This window comes from Serinus canaria, chromosome 20 (genome assembly GCF_022539315.1).
Source record: "Serinus canaria isolate serCan28SL12 chromosome 20, serCan2020, whole genome shotgun sequence".
Lineage (NCBI taxonomy): Eukaryota > Metazoa > Chordata > Aves > Passeriformes > Fringillidae > Serinus > Serinus canaria.
The window spans coordinates 8,950,450-8,972,115 of record NC_066333.1 but is presented as its reverse complement, the minus strand read 5'-3'; the positions used below and the strand labels follow the sequence as shown (position 1 = coordinate 8,972,115).

The 21,666-nt window shown below is 46.4% G+C and overlaps 1 protein-coding gene across 1 annotated transcript; it reads right to left on the bottom strand.

Moving 5' to 3' along the window:
- Positions 1 to 72: 72 nt before the first annotated feature.
- Positions 73 to 20,166, bottom strand: CHRNA4 (cholinergic receptor nicotinic alpha 4 subunit). Its single transcript, XM_009093105.3, has 6 exons — positions 19,404 to 20,166; positions 18,092 to 18,243; positions 14,590 to 14,634; positions 14,390 to 14,499; positions 5,783 to 7,163; positions 73 to 665 (listed from the first exon to the last, which is right to left on the bottom strand). The coding sequence occupies exons 1-6, from the start codon at positions 19,462 to 19,464 to the stop codon at positions 540 to 542; spliced, it is 1,875 nt and encodes a 624-aa protein (XP_009091353.1). The 5' UTR covers positions 19,465 to 20,166; the 3' UTR covers positions 73 to 539.
- Between the last annotated feature and the right edge of the window lie 1,500 nt (positions 20,167 to 21,666).

Here is a 21,666-nt window from a genome sequence, read left to right as displayed (position 1 = left end):
AGGCCAGGTAAACCTCCCAGTGCCAAGACTCTCTGCCTTTACCAGCTGAACACAGACCACATCCTGCACAGGTATCCCAAATTTGGAACTTTATTTATAAAATGACTCATACAGGGAGACAGTCCTGAAAGACTTCAGCCTGACAGGGCAAAATCACTGAGCAGGGCACAGTGAGACTGCTGAGGGTGACTGGAGCTATTGCCAGGGGCTGGTTTGTGGATGCAGAGCCCCTTTCTGTGCTGCTTTAGGGACAAGCTCGTGTTCTTACACTGCTGAGTATATGCCAATGAATGTCACCATGCTATGTACAGACTTTGATAAGAACTTTTTCCCTAAATTAGATGGAGGAGATGAAAATGGCTTGGCAAAACAACGTGACCTCAGAAAGGATTCCCCAAGAGCTCGGGAGCAGCTCGAGTGTGGACACGCAGTGAATTATTCAAAGGGCTGCCTCCATTTCTCTGTTCTCTCCTTCCAGGTGAACCAAATTCCATACAGTGGGATAGTGGGACAATCATTTCTTCCCTTTGGTGCTATATTTAGATCATTCCTGCCAGCCAGGGTGGGAGAAAGAGCCCAACAGTTCCCAGCAAACACACGATGATGAACATCCAGAGGAAGATCCTGTCGATGACCATTGCAACGTACTTCCAGTCTTCCTTCACCTGGAACACAGAGGGGACAGGCCAACAATTAACATTTACTGGAGATTAAAATTTATGAAAACTCTTAGAGCTTTATTCCAAAGTAGGATATTCTAATATAATTCCTGAGATAGGAGGGGGATGTCTTGCTCACACTTAGTGGAGCTGTAAAATGGCAAAGGTTTATTCATCAATCACCTGAGGGATGCCCAGACTGCAGGGGTGTGCATGTGAAGTCCCAAATCCCACGGATAACACACCCCTGTGTATAATTAAGGCCATCTGCACACCCACTCTCCCATTTTCCATCAGCAGCAGCTGTAACTGGGTGTGTAAATGAGGCTGTGATTCAGGCTGGGGCAGTGGGGGGTAAGAAATGGATCCTTTCCCCGTGCTCATAAAAAGATTTGCTTACAGATTAACAAAGACAAACTCCTCCTGTGAAGGGATTCACAGCTTTGGGTGAATAAGCAGTGAGAATGAACCAGCAAATAGAAGCACCCTCACTTTCCTTTTCCCCCATTTTTGCCTTGCTGTGGGAGGATTTTCCAGCAATTCCTCTCCAGGGAGTTCTAGTACCATGAGGCAGAAATGGTAAATGACTGCTTCATTAAGAAACCATATATATGTGAAAACCTCTTTTATTACATTGCTGTGAGTAATTTCTTTCCCAGGAAGAGGCCTGATCAGATGGTAAATTCTATTTGATATGACTGTACCCATTATGATTTCCTACAATTTCCCACTTGGTGATTAATAGACCCGAGGGCAGAAATCTGGCATGATGCCTTGTTCTTTGGGGAAAACATCTCAGCAGGAGCCCACTCAAACCTCCCCAGGGGCTGTGAGTGGAGAAAGAAGAAGGGGACTGCAAAGCTGCCAAAAATGCATTTTGGTAAAGGAAGCAATCCAGCTGTCAGTGCAGGGCCATTTGCAGCAGAGGGTGTTTCCACAGGTACAGTGGTGTTGCTGAGCTCCTTGGCTCAGTGAGCAGCTTTGTGAGCTGGGAAATGAGGCATGCACTGGAGACCATATTATGTTTTCTCTGAACAAAGCATTTTCAATTTCAGGAATATCTGAATGTTGTCAAAAGCATAAGAATGGGTTCAATGTTTTCATTCAATGGACAGATTTATTCCTTTTAAAAGCAGCATTAAGTCAGCCTTTACTACTGAAAAGGCAGAGAAAACAACCAGGTTCATCCTGCATCTTGTCACCTTCTTGGGAAAAATCATGGTATCTTATGATTGTACAGACCTCTGCACAACCATCTGTAATTAGAGTAAGTAAAAAAAATATTAACCCTTGAAAACAAAAGGAATTCTCTCATCCTAAGATTCTACAATTTCCTTGGGCTGTGAACTATAATTTATTCAAATTTATAAAATCATGTAGTGACAGGACAAGGGGGAATTAAACTGAAATGTAGTGGTTTAGATCAGAAAATAGGAGGAAATCCTTTACTGTGGGGGTGCTGAGGCCCTGGCACGGCTGTTCAGAGAAGTTGTGGCTGTCCCATCCCTGGAAAGTTCAAGGACAGGTTGGATGGGGCTCTGCTCATGGCAGGTGGGATGAGATGAGCTTTAAGATCCCTTTCAACCCAAACCATTCTGTGATTCTACAATTCTGTGATAAGAGCTCAGTGGATAACTCCCTTTTGCTGCACTTATCTTCTGACCTATTCATCACTTGCTGAGAATTGGAGCCTCTGATGCTTAAAATTCACTATGAGAAAGGCATCTAAGCAAGCCCTGGATGATTGTTTTTATGGGATTAATGTCTTATGATGTAACCAATGTGTAAAGCAAATCTGAAATTTCCCATCTGATGTTCAGCTGGAAAGCTGGATTGAGTAAATAATGTCTGATTCTGGTGTAATAACTTTCTTTGAATATTTATGCTAGTAAAAATAAGTGCTAGATCACACAAAGAAAAGAAACTTGATGAGTTTCTCTCTGAGCAAAGAGGAGGAAAGAGGGGGAAGAACAACTTGCAGAGGGATTTGCTTCCTAATGTAATGGTGTATGCAGAAATACTGAGCCCATTTTGAAAATGATGGCTGGGACTGCATCAGATGTTTGTAAAATCAATGCCCAGCTTCAGACTGAGAGCACAGAGGGTGAAATTGGAATTTATGGGGTGATAATACAACAAAAAGAGGATGAGGGAGAGAAAATTATTTGGATTTTTTATTTTGCATTCTGCCACCATTGTAGCATTTCCTCGTGGTCCAGCAGCCCATGTGGAGTCTGATCTGCAGACATCCCTCTGACATCCATGCAGCTGCCAACATCTGCCACCACAACTCCTGACCTCTGTTCTGATTAGTTTTTAAGAAGCTCACTCAAAATTATTTTTGGGAAATGCTCAGGGGAAGAACCAGCTGACTCCCCCATTCTCAAACTCCTGAAAAGTGGGAATCTGCAGCTCTGCCCTGGTCCAGCTCCTCATGGGGCTGAGCCTCAGGATTGAGTGGAGGATTGAGGGGCATTGGTGACATCTGATCCCCAGGACCCAGAGTCTGCAACACAGATTAGAGCAGTCCCAGGCAGTTTTATTGTACTTTGTTAAAAATAACCCAGTGAGATTATCGTGTTTCCTCCCCCTCAGCTTTATTCCTTCCCATTTTATTTTTAAATATCTACATATCAGAGCACTGCAGAGATGCACACAACCACGGACAGAACAAGTTCCCAGATGGTGCTGGTGCTGTCTGGTTATTTTGGTTGATGTGTGACATGGAACTTGTTTTGCCTTTCAGTCTGTAATTAATTTCTAATGGCATTTCCATCTTCTGCTGGGACAATTCCACCATGTGTTTTCCCCAGCTCCCCATTGTGCCTGTATTGTTTGCAGATATCTTTCTGTAACAAACAACTGCCTCTTGCATTTCCCATTTTCTCTTTGCTGGAGCACTTAATTAAATGAGCTATTTACTTTTAATTTAGAAGCACTGCCCCTGTGGCAATGGAGCTTTAGAGAAAAAAAATAAAAAAGACATGAACTTAAAAGAAGCTCTGTTCTCCTTCTGGGAAGGTGAATGTCTCTGGAAATATTGCCCACCAGACAGTGAGATGTGTCTCAGCAGCTGCACCAGAGGTGCCTGCTGATAGATTTATTGAAGACTTCCATGAAGAAATGCCACAATTTGATTTTAAGATGAAAGCACATTTCTGAGTACTGATTCTTTTCCCCAATAAATTCTCATTTCATTAGATCAGTTCTGCTCCTCACAGTATATTTCAGTTCCAGAAGATCGTTTTCCTTCCTCTTTTTCATTTCCACTGGGAGAAAAAATTGTGCTTTCCTACTTAATGTTACTTGGGTCCAGAGAGAAAATAGTGCAGCCCCACCATGGAGCCAGCATTATCCCCTCTATCTGAGAACTCAAGCTCTGCCTTCTGTGCCAACCACAGCTGCTGTGGAACAGGGGAGAAAGGTCACCCTGAATCCCCAGGGGAACCCAAAAAAGCTGCCCCCAGCTCATTGCTGGATATTTTCCTGGTGCCTTTCCTCACAGCCCGTGCTGGCAGGAGCTTGGGTCAGAGACCAAAGGCTCAAAGCTGTTCCTTTTCTTCTGCTTTTGATGTTTAGCACTGTAAGTAGCATTCTCCTCAGGATGATCACTTAATTTTAAGAGGGAAGAGCAGCAGAAGGTATCAGAAGAAAATTTGTGGCTTTTGAAGACTGCTTCATTAAAAAAAATTAAGAGGAAGGAACCCGAGATATTAATTGAGTCCATTCTTGTTAACACCAACCAGCTCAGCAGGGAGAATCATTTGAAATGGGAAGTATTATTGGTGTAATATTTTTTCATTTGCACCATGGGGAAAAAAATTGAGCTAAACTCAACTGACATCCAAGGGTTTACTTGTGATTATTGCCAGAGGGAGAGAGCAGACTTTAATTCCTGCACTCCTAATGTGCTTCTGAAGTGCTTTACCCTGGCAAGGAGTTTTGGACTGGCAACTAATGAAGATGAGGATTCACAGCCCATCTCTGCCACAGATTTGTTCTGTGACCTTGAATAGAAAGTTTGTGTCTTGGCTGTAACTCCTCAATGTCAGGAATTAACAGTTCTTTCCTCAAAGGGATGCTGTGAAGCAAAATCCATTGAAGAACAGAGGCCCTTAACTATGATACCATAGTATAGAAATGGACAGTAGCATTTAAGGTTTCCTTGCTGCTGCTCAGTGCTGTGAAAAATGCAAATAAAAGACATTCTCCATGCTCAGGAAGTCTTGTATAAACACACTATGACTTGCACTGATTCTAAACCTTTAGAAATTTAACCTGTAGACAAAGCTAAAATGCACCTTTTGCATATGGATCTGCCCAGGAAAAGGTAGATAAGACTTTTCTTTAATAAGATGACTAACTTCAGGTTATCTTGTGCCTCCTTTCATTACTGCCATAATTACTAGCACACAATATCCATAGTCCTGCAGGAAAGAGCTACTACAGCTGTGAAAGAATGTGGCATTTGTTATCTGTATCACTGTCTCCATGAAAAAAAATATTTTCAGCCTCTACTCCCTTTATTTGCAGCCATATTTACCCCCACAGAATAAATAGGAAATTTGTTCCCCACATCCCTGCACAGAACCAACTGGTCCAGTGGAAGCCCGCTAATAAAAAATCACATCATGATACGTGAGCAGAGCTAAACAGACCTTGCAGAATCCCCACTCTACTACAGCTTCCCACAGCCTGCTTGGGCAATTTGCTTCCCTGGGCTCCACAGTCACAGTCAGTGATTAATAAAAAGCAGAGAGTGTGAATTCCCCATTTGTCAGAGGCTTAAATAAGGAATAAGTCTCTGTTCCTGTGAGATGGCTGCACTTTGGGTCTCTCACAAACCTAACTGCTTCTTTGCTTCATAACAACATCTTTATTCCCATTTTCTGCTGGAGAACCCATAGTTCTAGAGCAGCCCTGAGCATGACCTGGCTGTGCTGCCCCCTTGGCCCTCATTCCAAGACCCCAAGGACCCCTCCAGTGGCCAAAACCCACACCAGAGGTATGGCTGGGCCTGCCTCAACACGTACACACTCAGCACAGCTCAAGGCTTGCTGTGGCTCCCTTAGCAGCTCATTTCTGCCCCTCTGAAGGAGAGCAGGCTCCCCTGGGACGCTCACCGAGAAATCCGCGTCCTCTGCCCGCAGGTGGTCTGCGATGTAGTGAACCCCCTCCACTGCCAGCTTCAGGGCTGGGGACATCAGCACCAGGTGCTGCTCTTTGGAGCCGTGGCTCTTGCTCCCCTGGGCTGCTGTGCCGCCCACCTCGCCCTTTTTGCACTTGCACTTGCACTGAGGGGGCTTGTGCTGGGGCTGCTCCCCGTTGAGGTGGCACCGCTGGGAGGCTGGAGAGCCGCTGGAGTGCCCGTTGGTCTGGGAGGAGTCCTCCTGCAGGTAGCAGTACTGGATGCTCCGGGACCTGCAGCGGATTGTCCCCTCCTCTGCCTTGTTGGGGCTGTACATCTGCTGCACACTCAGAGACCTGCCTTTCAAGACAGAGGTGGCCTGGGCGTCGCTCAGGGGGTGGCAGGAGGGCTGTGGAGAGGAGCAGGTCACCTGGACGGGCTCTGGGTGCAGCACAGAGTACTGCCCCGATGGGGACTTGCAGATGGGCTGAGGCTTGGCTGGCTCCTCGAGGTGGGCACAGAAGGAGGAGGTGGGAGATGGCTCATTGCTCTGGGGGCTGGGGGAGGATGAGGTAGTGAAGTTGGGCTCCACGTCCATCTCGGACCAAAGCCTCGGCGCGTTGGTTATTTTGTGCATGGACTCAATGAGCTTCTTGCAATTGTCCTTCACTGTGGAGGGACGTTTCATGAAAAGGATCCGTGGGACTACATCGAGGAAGACCCTCCTCACCCAGTCAGGCATGGTGTGGGTGCGGGGGGAGCGGTGGTGCACGTTGAGCACAAAGACAGTGATGATGATAGACAAGGTGACAAATATCATGGTGAAGAGGAGGTACTCCCCAATCAGAGGGATGACCAAGGAGGTGGAGGGGATGATCTCCGTGATGAGCAGCAGGAACACAGTGAGGGACAGCAGCACGGAGATGCACAGGGTTATCTTCTCTCCACACTCAGAGGGCAGGTAAAAGACCAGGACGGTCAGGCAGGAGATCAGCAGGCAGGGGATGATCAGGTTGATGGTGTAGAACAGCGGCAGCCTCCGGATAATGAAGGAATAAGTTATATCAGGGTAGATCTCTGTGCAGCACTCGTATTTCTTGCTGTTGTAATTGCCCACAGCGTTGATGATGACCCACTCCCCACTCTCCCAGTAGTCCAGCTGGTCCACATGGCTGTGCATGCTCACCAAGTCTATCTTGGCTTTGTCGTAGGTCCAGGAGCCAAACTTCATGGTGCAGTTTTGCTGGTCAAAAGGGAAGAAGGTGACATCGATGCTGCAGGAGCTTTTATAGATAGCAGGGGGCATCCATTTAATTCTCCCGTCATAGAAGAGGTGAGCCTTGGTCAGGTGGGTGACTGCAAAGTCACCATCAGCACTGGGGACAGATGGAAGACAAAAAAAGGCTCAGACTTCTCTAGGACGTGTCAACTCTGTTAAGGAAACAGGATATCTAGTGCCTGGCTTCCAAATGACCTGAGAGGTGCAAGAAGCACATCATGTCCAAACACTGGATCCATCTACTTTGTCCAGTGGATTCTGAGCTCTTGGCTTACACAAGCTCTGGAATTCATGCACAAGTCAGCCTTCCCCTGGCATAAGTCAGTTCCTTGATGTGACTGTACACAGTTTTCCCCCAAAGGTGTCCCAGATGTGCTCTGGAATGAGTTGAGTTTGTTTTAGAAGTGTGAGGAAGTAGTATGAGATAATGCAGCTGTGGGCTGGGCAGAATTATTTGTGACAGCTGCTAAAAATGAAAGAGTGTTGGGTAATCAGCCAGTCTTTTATGTGAAAAACAGCAAGAACATCCTATTAGTAGGAATAATGAACATTAATCTTTTTATTTCCCAGTTAGGAAGAGCACTGGCATTTTGTCTTCTCACAGGAACCCTCAACTGGGGGTTATCAGGTAAACAGATAACAGCTCAGGAGTTTGTATTGGAATTGTATGAATAAATTGTATTTTCCAGACTTTTGGAGGAAGAACCTGAGTTACAAACAGCAGCACTGCCAGACAAAGACAGGCTGTGCAGGGGAAGAGAGCTTCTGCTAAAAACTTGAGATGAATTATTCAGGCTGATACAGATAGAAAGCTCTCTGCTCCTGCCCAGTGCTTCTGGTTGGAGCCAGCCCAGCCTGCAGTTGCCAAAATCCCTGGGCCCTGCTCTGCTGCTTCAGTGCCCAGATGTGCCCTGACAGCAGCCAGGCAGTGACAGGGGACAGACCTCTCCTCCTCCCTACCAGCAGCAAGATCATCAACACATGGGTGATCCAGCAGGGCTCCTCAAGCTGCAGAAGGCACAGGAACTTTCTGAATTCATTTATTTAGGAGGCCATTCATTTACAAGCAAAATTGGAAAAAAAAAAAGGATTTTTTGATAGTTTCATAGAATCATGCAATGGTTTGAGTTGGAAAGGACTTTAAGGACAATGTGATTTCAACTCCCTGCTATAGGAGTTTCTTTTTTCCCCTTAAACTAGAGCACGTTGCACCAATCCCCATCCAATCTGGCCAGGAACAATTCCAGGGATGAGACAGCCACAGCTTCTCTGAGGAGCCACAAAACACCCTGGGATGCTCCTGCCTCACCAGCCCATCAGTACCATGAAAGAATTCCTGACTCTACTGAGTGTGTTTGGATTTCTCATCGCAGTTCAATGCAGAGGAATTTGTAAGCAGTGTAAATCAGCCATGCTGTGTACATAGAATACATCCCAGCCAGCCACATCATGCAAAGGCAGTGTTCCCACTTGTCTCATCCTTCATGCATCCATACATTTTTGCCTCCTTCCCCAAGATTTCCACCCACACTGGACCTTCAAGCATATGTTCAGTGGATTGGAAGCTGTGCCTGCTGGCACCCTGCCCATGCAGGGGAGCCTGGAGAGATTCTCTCTCCCCTCCAGTGTGAGACTGGGATTCTGCTCCTCTCCACATGAGAGAGGGAGCAAACAAGGTCACCTGGCCGTTGAGTGCTTTCCAAAGTCTTTCCCCACTCTCCAAGGGATGAAGGTGAGACAACCAACAGCAAACACAGCCTGCAGTTGGGAGACTGGGGAAACCCTGTGTTCTTTTGGACAGCTTTGCTGTGGGAAAACCCATTGCTGTTCCTGCAGCCCTGACTGCACCACGTGCATATTGCCTGAGACAGGAGGGTGGGAGACCTGATGAAGTGGGACAGAGAAAATGTGCAGACATTCCTTCAGAGCAGTGGCACGTTCTCATCTCACTCAGTGGAGACCACTCTGTTGTGACAGTTGTCATGAAAATCCAGTTGGAAGAAGGCGTGAGTGCAAGGTAAACATCACAAGGACTGCAGAATTCAGATACTCAGGCTCTCCTGGTTACTCTGACCTGACAGCTTTAGAAATATGTCAGTAATCAAGAACTGGAGCTCTTAAATTTTTATGTCAAACACAGCAGTGCACAACAAGAAAGAGAGAAGACAATTACTTATTTAAAAAAAAAAAAAAAAAAAAAAAAAAAGCTGCTGTGTGCTGCAGCCTTTGATTTCTCATTTTGAGAAGAAAGGCTGCTCTCCTAAATCTGCTAAGTTTATAAGGGTTTAAGGATGGCATTGCTTTACTGACATCTACCAGCCATATTCAACTAAAAAGCTCTGCTGACAGAGAATTTCTATTTTCTTTTGACACTTTCTATTTTCCTGCAGTTGGGAGATACACCATCTCACAAAATTAAGTGTTTTCAGAGTGCATGTAAATGAGGCACACATTTATTTTAATTTCTGATGACACAATTTAAATCCAAACAGACCTTTAAAAGCCTGAAAATTATCTGTACACACATATGGATATAGTAGAATGTCCTCACTTAAAGCATTTCTCATCAAAGAGCAGTAATAAAGAAAAGTTGTGATATTAGGAGCCTGCAACCTTTTGGTACACATTGCAAAGATGCTTCTGGAATGTTCAGATTAAAATTCTCTTCAAAGGGAAACCAGAAAATATTTACTGGTAAATGCATACTGATTTGTGCTACCAAATAACTCAAATGCACCTCTTGGAAGGCATCTCTGGAACTGTTTCCTGCCCAAAACTCCCTGCTCAAAGCAGGTCAGCCACAAGAGGATCAGGACCTTACCTAGGTGGGTTTTAAATAGCTGCAGGATCTTGGCAACTTGGGTACAAAACTTCCTGGGTGCCCAGGGGAGATGTTTGTGCACTGATGGGACTTCCTTCAGTCACATCCCAGCTTTTGCTTGGTTTGGTGTTTAGGAACCAGCAGTAACTAATGATGTTTTGGCTGCTGCTCAACAAAACAGGCACCACGAGCACAGGGGGCTCAGGAGGCTCTGACTCTGCTGGGTTGGTGCTCTTTGCTCCAATTCTCCCCTTTGCCAAGGATCCTTGCCAGCCCTTTGAAGGCAGAGCTCCTGCTCTGTCCTTAGAACGGCAGGAGCAGCCCTTGGGTGTGAACTGAGCAGCCCAGGAGAGGGATCCCTCCTGAATATCTCCTTCTACCAGCTCCTGCATTGCTGGGTAGAGCCTGGCAGCAAACCTCAGAGCACCTGAAGATGTCTCTCTCCAAATAAACAACCACTCAACCTGCCAGAAGAATCAGGAGAACTGAAGGGTGAATTAGTGATTTTTTTTTTTTGGCCTGTTATAAATATAGCTGGTGCAGAATGATGAGATCTGTGCCAATGCACATAAAGAAAAATGTCAAGTATGTTTCCAATTTTAAAGGTTACACTGGGGCATCTTTTGGTATTTCTCCTCCAAAGAGCTTTGGGATGAGTCATTAAACCAGTGTTACTCCATAAATCTAACTGGTTGCAAACATCACAGTATAGCTCACGAGAACAAGCTGCTACTGTACTTTTCAAAAAAACTCTTTGCTTTTCCATGATTTTCAAAAGCTACCTGACAGATGATCTTCTTACCCAGTCCAGTAATCCCTTTGTGTCCATTTTATCACTGGATGAATTCCTCAAGATATTTCCTACCCCTAATTACAGAAATTTGTATTTGATTTTCCTTCACATCTGATCTTGTCTTCTTTATTTCTTTTCTTTTCTTTTTTTTTTTTTTTTTTTGGTAGCTGTGGAGTCTAAGGCAGGGATTACTTTCTGGAACAGTTAATCCCAGAAAATACCAAGAAAAGAGAAACTTCTGAATTCTCAATATTCCCAGTGGCTTCTTCCCAGGTTTTACAACCACCAGGCTGGAGAAGACAAATGCTGTGATAATACCATGACTATCCAGCTGAAAAACCAGCATTAGGCTCAAGGACATGGGCTTGGATTGCCTTGGGCAGCCTTTAGCAGCTGGAGCACCTGGATGCAAACCTGTGCTTTCAGGGGTTTATCCTCTGGAGCTCCTATGTTGAGCAAGTGACTCAACACCATGGTGGAGAAGCAAAAAAAAAAAAAACCAAAAAAAACCACCAAAAAAATCCTACCACAAACAAAAAATGCAACCCCCAGGACCATACAAAAATACAATTCTTTTTTTGTACTTCAAATATACAAAGAAGAACTAAAATGTGTTTCAAAGCCATTCATAAATGGAAAAACAAATCAATGGTGAGGATTAGATAATTCATTTAGAAATGAATTGGTGGTGCCTGAAGAGCCTTTACAACCTCAGATAAGGAACAAGCTGGTTTTTTGGCAAAGAGGAGGCTTTGTCACTTCACTGTGAGGAACTCACATTCCTCTGTTGTACATATGTTATGTCACATCCAGTAGAAACTATCTGCAGAGTCTTGGAACTTATCTCATCATGCCTGAAAATTTAACAGCATATTAATTTCCCTGTAGGATATTAATTTCTTTTCAGATTCCTTATGAATGTTGACAACTACATTTAGTCTCTAGGCCAAACCAGCTGAATTTACTGATTTAATTTGGGTCTCTAGAGTGGGTAAATGGAATGTTTTTTACAATAATGAGCAAAGATATGAGGGTAACCTCACAACAAAGGGTTAGGTTTCCTTAAAGATGTAAATCTGAAATCAATTGAAATTTTACCATTTCTGTAATATATAGCCCAAGATGAAAACAGGAGGGGTATTTGTATAATCTTTCCTTAAGGAGTCCATCCCAAACAGAAATACCATATTTCAGTACTATTATAAGCAATATTCAGCTTACACTGAACAGCCTGAAGACAGCAAAAGGTCAGTGTGGCCTCTCACTCCCTTCCACCAAGGTTTCCTTCCACATTCTCTTGCTCTCAGAGACACAGAACCATGTGCAGCTATGTTAAACTCCCTCTAAACTATACATATACATGTGTAAAATATCAGATGGACTCCTTGTTACCATCACCATGGCTGATCACTATTATTTCCAGCTGAGATGCCCAGCAGGAGAAGCCCTGGCTGGAAATGCAGCTGGTGAAATGATGTGCAAAAGAGCCTCACCTTGGTGTCTCCTCACTCTGGAGGTTTTGCTCTGAAATCCCTAAAATATGTGAAACCTGATGAAGACACTGCCTGCAGCTCCAGATGTGTTTGGCAGGAAGTTAAGTGGAAGAGAGAAGCACATCTCAGGGCAGAAAACATTTTGCATAAGAACAAAGGGAAATACAGCAGTGAAGACACATGGAATTCATGGAAACCCACTAATGTCTGGTGCCTAGCTCACATCCATGCTTAATTCATGGATAAAGTAACCAATTAAAAATGCATGATAGACTCATGACAGCCAACAGACAAATGCATGATTATTAATGCTAAGTGTGGACCAAAGGAGGGAAGCAGCCTGGATTTGGGGAGCTGGGGCACGAGATCTCCCTGTGTCAGCAGGTCCCTGGACAGCCAGATTTGTTACTGCAAGTCAGAGCAGTAAGGTGGGCAGGACTGAAAGACTCTCACTGCCCAGAAGAGGAAGAGAAGCACATTCTGGGGTAGCTGCTGTGGCCAGGAGATCAGACCCTGGAGCCCCTGTAGAGACTCAATGTGACAGCAGCAGTGGACTCCAACAGCAGGGCAGAGGGGCAGAGCTGGTGAGGGGCAGGAGCCAAAGGCTGCCCAGCTCAGGGTGTCCTGGACATCTGGGGGATGTCTTCAGTATGAAACCCCAAAATGTCCAGAGACCTAAAGGATACCAAGGTCTCCTGGAGTGTTCCTCATCCCTGGAAGTGTTCAAGGCAAGGCTGAGCAGGGCTTTGAGTATCCTGGTCTAGTGGAAAGTGTCCCTGCCACTGAGATGAGGTAATGTTTAAGATCATTTTTATCCCAAACCATTCTGTCATTCTGTGGTTCCTTATTTCCTGGCCCCTCCTTGCATGGACCATCCTCATCAAGTGTGTTGAGCCAAGGGAGAGGAAGCAGAGGTGACATATCAGGTTCTTCTGTGCCAGCAGCTCCAGCAAAAGGATGGGTTGATGCACAAAGGTGGCACGGGGATTTGTGCCACTGCCATGTCATTTCCTCTGGCACCATGGTCCACCACAACAACCACCAGAAGCTCCAAAAATAACAATCCTTGCTATTGTCATTAATTAAACAACGAGAATGACAAGGACATTATTTTTTCTTTCCAGTGGAAGCTGTGAACACCTTTCTTGGCAGCCAAGTGAGGCACTTTGGGTGCAATATTCATGTTCAGAGTGTGTCCCTTGGGGGCAGGAAGGTCCAAGTGCCTCTGAATGAATCATTTCCAGCGGGCTAATCTCTGAAAGGTGCTCAGTGAGGATGCAGTGATTTCCGAGAGGTTTGCAATCACTCCACACCACTGAGGATCCAGAACGAGCTAATGGGAAAGATAACAGCCCCTGTAGTCTCCAAAGCTCACAGTCCCCTGGGCAGATTCCAGCTTCAGCCATTTATTTTGGGATTTAAACAGAAGCAAAATCATATCAAGCTAGAACCAGGCAACTGTTTATTAACACCAAGCCTGGCTGCTGCTGTGAGTGTCAGCCACATGCAAAGATGCTTTTCTTTGATGCCTGCAGCAAGTGTTTTCTCTGGGGCCTGTGCTGGGCTGGGGGACTGGAATATCTGACATCCTGGGAGACTAAAGAGCTGTGGCCTCCAGGGAGAAAACAGCCTTGGCACTTGGGAAGCATTTCTAAGAATATCAACAGGCTCCAAAGGAAAGAAAGAAAACCACAACCTGCTCCCTAGGAAGTGTCCTTACAAAGAACACATTCCAAGTATCTGCAATGAGGAACAAATACCTATTTGGAAATCATTCCAGAATGGTACTTAGCTGACCTGAAACCCCTGTTGGTAGATGCCTGACATGTTTCAGCATATTTTCCTTATTTAAGCCCATCATCAGTAATTGGCTTTTCCAGCTGATGGTGATGAATTAGGGGAGAGCTCCTGGGTGAAATGAAATTGAAGAGGACTGAAAGCTCAAATCCAGCTTAATTGTGCATCTGACATGTGAAGAGAAAACAATACCTGGCATTCCCCAACAGAACTGGCTGCCCAGAGGAAGGATCATCAGGAGAGCAAAGCCCTTGTGATGAATGCCAGTCATGTCATTTAAGGCATGTTATAGAATCTGCATGAACTCCAACCACAGAGAACAAAATAAAGTGGAATTATTGCAGCACACAGTTTAACCTCATGAACAGAGAAAATTTGCAAGGATGGGTTTGCCCTCTGGTCACAGTGCTCCCACTCACTTGTTGTAAAGGACAATGTCTGGCCTCCAGATGAGCTCCGAGGGGATTCGGATGGAGGTGACATTTTCATATTCCTGGGGGTCCCAGCGCAGCTTGTAGTCATGCCACTCCTGCCAAAAATGAGGTGGTTACAAAGCTGGGAGGGTTCAGCAGAAAAACTGAAAAGAAATATGAAAAAACACATATTTGGGGGCACCCACCTGCTTCACCCACACATTCGTGGTCATCATTTGATTTTTCTCATCCTGAAATGCAAGATCAGATATTGGTTATAGGAGCAGATTAAGAGGCCCAAAGAACCCTCTTAATTTCCCTTTATTGTGTTTCATTTACATAATTACAAATCACCTCTGCAATAAATGTAAATTCTGTCTTGGAAATAAAAAGCAGATGTTTCTGTCATTTGACATGGGACAGGGCACAGCTGTCTGATACCACTGAACAGCTGAGCCTGCACCTAAGCAATCCTGTGAGCAGATGGACTGGAATTTATTGGGATTTTACTCAGTGCTGATGGATTCAGCCTGGGATGATGATACCAGGTAGAGGAAAAAGCTCCCCAGCCTGCCTTTGACCTGAGCAGTGAAGGAGGGGAGTGATGGATATATAAACCCTGAATCACACACGTGTGGTGGATTCCAGTGCTCAGCTTCATCTGCAAGGGTGTTCTCCTGTGGAACATTACCCATGGACACAGTTCTGGAAACAGGAAGCTCAGCACATTTCTCCTTCTACCAACTAGATGATCTTTGGCACTATGGATTGCGTTTTCTGAACAAACCTTAGCTGCTCTGCTGACGTGGAATTCTTGGGCAGCCTGGTGGATTTCCATCAATGGGTAGACTTTCTGTGCACAAACAGCAGGGAAAAGTAGGACTATATATACATATTTAAATAATGTCAGGCATTTCTAATGCTGGCAGCACTGCAGTAGAGTTAATTACTGTTTGCTGCTTGCCTTTTGTGCCCTCTGCAAGTGACTCAGATGAATTATGTGGGGCAGAGCCTAGTGCTGGTCTGACTGAAGTGTCCCACCAGAGCTCAGGGTTTATTTGTTTTTTATCTCTTGCCTTGGTTGGCACCACACCCAGCTGAGTTGGCAGAGCTCAGCTGACAGCAAACTGCTCATCATTAACCTTGCTCTTGTGGCAGTTCAGGATTGATTGTGAACATTAAACCCAGGAAGTCTGGGGGGAGCTCTGCCTCCTCCTCCCTGAGCCTCCTCATTGCTGTTGTGGCACCAGATGTGACACCTGAGCAGAGATTCTCTGCCCTGGGGTTAGGGATGAGAACCACATGGAGAGAGGGGGAATGCAAAAACACTCCAGAGAGAAACAGAGGGAGAGAAAACTTCCAGCTGTTTCTTTGGCTGCTGATGGAAGACGATGAATGCCATGACCTGGACCAGTCCTTGAGAACCTGCTTTGCAATTCAAGCACCTGAGGGTCTCTACCACAGCCCCTTCATGGGCCATCCCAGTGTAGCAGGTGCTGCCTTTTCCTGGAATTCTCCTCTCTGGAGCCACCCTTGGTGGAAGTTCCTGCCCATCACCACACCATCCTCCTGTCCCATGTGAAGCACAGCTCCAGTCCCAGGGGATTATCTGGAGTGGTTTGCAATGTGATAAAGGCCAAGTTCCTCCTCAGCTGGATGCTCCTCACCAGCGAGTCCAGAGGGCAGCAGTGGCTCCACAGCCATGGGGGTGTTGCACTGCCTGGCCCCTTCTCTCAAGGTGAGCACAGCAGGTGAGCTCCTGCAGACACACAGGCACAGCACTCCAAGTGTGTCTCTTGGTGGCTGCTCCTGGACACATATTTGACCTCTTCCCCCTTATTTCTGGTCCCAGAAAACCCTCAGCAATCCAGGGTGAGGTAAGGACATGCAGGAATGTAGAGCTCCCCATTGATTTCTGTTCCCCTGCCCCCAGCTTTTGTCAGGAGGAGCTGGGGTTTGAATACAGGTCTGATTTCCCTTTCAGACTCTTTGTGTCCAACAACTGCAGCAGGGTCTGCACCAAAACTGTCACTGTCAGGAAGGGGGAGAGGAGCTGAAGAGCCACAGTGGTGGCAGGAGTGTCACCAGCCACAGACTGGGGCAGCAGGGGGGAGAGCTCTCTTCCAGCCATGCCCACAGGTCCCAGCACAGCTCTGCCTGTGAGCTGCACTTCTAACCACTGACATGGTTTTAAGAAGATTAATTTTTCTTAAGTAAACTGGGAAAGCTTTGTGGAGCAGGTGCATCGATCCCCCTCTCCCACAGTTCAGCAGCTGCATAATGGAAATCTCTCTCATGCCTCCACAGTCACTAATGTCTTATCTTTAGTCTTATCAATTATTCAGATGAGAACCATGCAACTTCAACATTAGCAACTGCAAACAGCCCTGGAAGCCTCGGGCTGATGTAGGAGTGAAGAGGGGAATGGGAGACCATTGCTGTGCTGCAAAGCTGGAAGTGGATGGATTCTGCACGAGGAGATGAAACTCTCCAGCAACTGGTGTTTTTTGATTTGATTCCCCATCCCCTGAACTATCTCAGCTGTTTCCTTTCATCTCAAAAATCTGATTTCAAAATATAAAATTGTGTGGACAGTCATCTGTTAGGACTGCCCCACACCAGTAAAGTCTTTAGGCTGCATTATTCTTTCCATTGTCACAGGAATCACAGAATGGTTTGTATTGGAAGAGGCTTCAAAGCTCATCCAGTTCCAACCCTCTCCAACGCCTTCCACGAGACCAGGCTGGCCAAAGCCTCATCCAGCCTGTCCTTGAACACTTCCAGGGCTGGGGCATTATCACCCCTTTCATTCTGCCACATGACTACAGTAAAAAATGACAGGGAGTCCCCTCTTCTGAAAAATAAGGGGTTGGACAAGATGGCCTTTAAAGGCCCCTTCCAACCCCAACCATTCTATGAAAGCCAGCCCAATACCTGCTCAAAGAGTGTTCAGCTGCACAGACACTGTCCTGGGAAGTGCCACATGCAAATAGGGACAGGAAGCAGAAAAATGCAGGAGCAAGGTCTGGATAAGCTCTAAAGCCTGTGAGTGTGTCTGGCATCTGCAGCCCTGCAGGGACCTCCTTTGTCCAGCACTTGACCCCAACACACTGTGCCAGAATAATCCCATAAATATTGTTTCAGTGCACATCAGTCTGCATGCAGACTCTGTTTTGTACAAGGTATATACAGTTTGCATGTGTGACTTCCACCTGAGCAAACACTCAGAATTTTCTTGTTAATATCTGCAAGATTAGCTAAAAACCCTTAAAACTTTCATTTGCAGAAATCTCTTCAGGAAATCTTTCTTCCCAAGGCGTGCAAAGCACTGTCCCTATTAGCTTGTGTAAATCAGTGTTAATGATCATTGCTCAAATTCTAAATTAGGTATTTGATTTATTATTTTGCCAGAATTCTTTGTCATTTATGCCAGCTGCTCCAGTGCCCTGCTATAATCAGTCCCATGGGTTTTGATAGGGAATTTGTGATTTTGCTTGTAGTAAATGAAGAGTCAAGGATCCACTTTGATGCCCAGCTATTCACATGTGTCCCCCTGTGCTCCACCAGCTCTGTCTGCATGATCACTGTTCTCTGCTGAGGGCAGAGCCTTCCCAACCCAACCCTGGGTCAGCCACACACACCAGGAGCCTCTCCCTGGGCCCAGCCTGGGTAATTTTGGCCTTTGTTGCACAAAGAGGTTGCACTTACGACGTCGATGAGCTGGGCGATGGAGAGGCCGAAGCGCACCAGGACCACGTCCGAGATGTTGGCCACGGGACGGGACCACTTGTTATAGCCAGAGAAGAGTTTCTTCAGGAGCCTCTCCTCTGCATGGGCTCGGGTCTCCACGTGGCCAAAGGCTGTGGGGAAGGAATGGAACACCTGCAGGTCCACGGGCTGGCAGAGCTGGAGCCTTCTCCAGAGGGAAACTCCAGCAAACCACAGCTTGGGGACACACAGGAGGGTGATGCTACCCAGGTGGTTTGTCTCCCCTGACTTTGCCAGGTGTGCCTCACTCTATTCACCCACTATTACAGAGCAGGGTTGGTCTGAAGAAAGTGGGAGCACCAGTAATACCATCTAGAAAACACTTCATGAGCCATTCTTCACTGAGTCTGGTCTCATTTTTATGGCCACTTTGTGGCAAGTTTCTAGCACTGGAGTCTGAAAGCAGGGAAGAGGGATGCTAGGAGGGCAAGCCAGAAAGGAAAATGCACCCTCCTGCTGGGAGATAGGGATTTTGGATCAGATTTGCACATAAAAAACTGGCAGTACATCTATCAGGAAAAAAAGGCAGACTGACATTCAGCTCTTTAACCTGCTCAGTGGATATTTCACAAAAACAATGGGAGAAGGAAGAGGATGGTGGAGAGCACAAGTTGGATAGCAAGATCCCAGTTTTGCTCAGGCATAACTTTAAAAGTTGAAGGCTGCAAGGAGCAGCCCTGACCCTGCACGTAGGCTCCAGGAGCTGTCAGAGGTGCCTGGCGTTTGTTAAAAATCGAAGCCACGTTTCGTCCCGGGGCTGCCGGAGGAGCTGCGCTCCTGTGCCGGCTGTGCCAGACAGAAGGGAGAGGGAGCCGGGGGCTGTCCCCACGTCCCTCCTGGAATATGGCTTCTACTTAGCCTGTAGCTGCCCTGGATTATACAAAGGGAAGCATTAGCTGAGCGCTGGCTGTGCTCTCCCCAGCCGGAGCTGTAGCCCCGAGACACATTAACACACTTTACCCAGGGAAGAAAAGCCCGGGCAAGAAGCAGGATGCTGAGCCCCCGTCTGGATTGTCCCTCCTGTCCCCTTCCCACCGTGGCTTTAACCCTTTCTCCATCAAATCAGCCAAGGAGCAGAGAATAAAGGCAGAGCGCTGCCCAGCAGAGGCTGGTGCTCAGGGAGCCAGAAATGGTGGGGCAGGAGGGTGGAGGAGTCGGGGAAATTCCCTGTTGACAGGGGCTGGTCCCTGCTGTGTGTCTTTGAGAGGGATAAGGGAGGAGAGCAAAGGGAGAAGAGCTTTCTCAAACTTACCGGGGAAAATGCTGGCACACAGCAGCAGGAGGAGGTTTCGCTTAGGCACGAGAAATCCCATCGTGGAGCCGAGCTTCACTGTGCAGAGCCTCCCGTCAGGGCAACTTTTCCGCTCTGAGTCTCTGGATCCTCCAGGTTCATTCCCCTCAACTCCTTTCTCTCTCTCTCCCTCTGGGAAGGGATAGCAGCTGGTGCTCTGTTGTTGTTTATTTTTATTTTTTTTCCCCTCTCTCTTCTGAGTGATCTCCAGCTCTTGCTCCTCGAAGGATGCTCTTTGCTGGGACGCTGCTGTCGTTCACTCACAGTGATGTGCCAGGGCTGCCGAGAGCTCCTGGGGGAGCCGGGGTGCCCAACCTCGCTGGGCTCCCCTCTGCTCCTCTCCCCTTTCCTGCTGGTTTGTTCGCTGCTGCTGCTGTCAGCCTTCCCCCAGCCCTCGGGGCAGCCTTCGCTCGGGTTCTGCTGCTGCCGGGCCACCGATGATGCCTCTGGAGCAGAGAGGGAGCACAGCGTGTTTGTATATTTAATGTAGTCAGTCCTGCCCACCTCCTGCTTAGGAGGAGGAGGAGGAGGAGAGAATGCCTGCGCTCCAGCAAACAGGCTGCAGGGAGGAAAACTTTTGCAGAAGGAATAAAGGGGGAGATGCGGAGCCCAGCTGCAGCCAGAGGTGCATATGGGGCCAGCTGGGATCTTTATAGCACCGGAAGCCCAAACAGTTCTTAATTAACGAAAGCTGTCTCTTTAATCTCGTCCAACTGCTTTTCAAAATCACTCCAGTGTAATTAGACTGAGATATTTCTGGCTTGGGCACGTATCTTTGCTGTCAATAATTACTGGGGTGATGAACCTGCCCAGGAGAACAGTGCTGTACAAACATGTAGTACAAATACAAATATTAGTGTCTGCCCAAGGGCAATATTGCAAATCAGGGGTGAGACTGAGACAGGGCCACTTGGATTTATCCCTATGTTTGAATGCACATTAAATACATCCCAAAAAAACTCTACTGAAGTCTTGAAAATTTGGTGGAGGAAAGGATAACTTCTTGTGTTGGCAAGGAATTATTACTCCAGCCCTTCATCTCCCATCCCTGATTCCTTGCACGGGAGACATGGAGTGGAACTCTCCCCATTTCATTTCCAAACTAGCTTTGATATTAACACAATTACTTCCACACGGATAGCAAATGGATTTAATTTTCAGGAGGGGTAATGTTGCCAGCTGCAAAATTAATCAGAGTCTGTTCTAATAATATTAGCTACATATTTTATGTATAATACTTTCCTTACTCCCAAAGCATCTCAAATATCTTCCAATATAATAGATTGCTCATTGCAAATGGGGAGGATTAAAGTCACAAGAGAAAATAGGTCTGTAGTGAGATTATAAATAACATCACTATAGTACCAAACTCGTCTTGTTTTTCTTATCTCATCTCTTCCTCAACAATTGTTAGCCCTTCCAGTGACAAATCACACCCTATTTTCCCACTTTATGGATTCCTGCACAGTTTCCTGCTTTGTTTTCAGAGTCCTGACCCTCACTGAGCACCTGTGATATGCTATAAAAATCTATAGTGCTCATTCCAGGGAACCATGCAGCATTAATTTAATAAGCAGCAGATGTGAGATCAAATTAACTCGGAGCTGAAGCGTGGGATACATCCTGAGAGCCAGGTCCTGTGCAGCTCTGAGCACCTCCAGCAAGAGGGGAGCAAGGGGGCAATCACTCCTCACCAGGGTTAGAACAGCATCACTCTGTCTCCTACTGCAGCCACACATTCCCAAAAACAATACTAAAAACCTCCTAGCATTTTGTTAAACACCTTTCCTCTGTGGAAGCCGAAGTCTGCAGGTTCTTGTGCCCCTTGTCATGTCCAGCCCTGCTCAGTTCTGACCCAGCAGCATTCAGTGAGGGAATCCTGGCTTTCTGTCCACCTACATCTAGCCACGAGCACCAAACACAGGAAATAGTGAGGAATAGGATTTCTAAAGGCCATTTTTCAGCGAGGCTGGTGCTCTGCACAGGTCACACACCGAGCAGCCAAACCCAAGGGAGGCAAGATCAACTATTCCCTTCTGAAAACCTTGGCCATAAATAATACAGGTATCCTTGACTACAGGCCCTCCTGTGCAGAGCTGATTCAAATCCCATGGACAAACCCCATCCATCTTCACCTTGCCTGGCTTTCCATGTTGGCGAGCAAACCCTGCCTTTAGATTAACCCTATAAATTATTTTGATTAAAAAAGGATTTCCTTCTTTTG

Excerpts from the sequence above, each read along its gene's own strand:
- CHRNA4 (XM_009093105.3), bottom strand. The coding sequence starts at position 19,464 with ATGGGATTTCTCGTGCCTAAGCGAAACCTCCTCCTGCTGCTGTGTGCC. Across the intron at positions 18,244-19,403 it reads GTGTGCCAGCATTTTCCCCG|CCTTTGGCCACGTGGAGACC; the intron begins GTAAGTTTGAGA and ends CCTTCCCCACAG. Across the intron at positions 14,500-14,589 it reads CGAATGTGTGGGTGAAGCAG|GAGTGGCATGACTACAAGCT; the intron begins GTGGGTGCCCCC and ends CATTTTTGGCAG.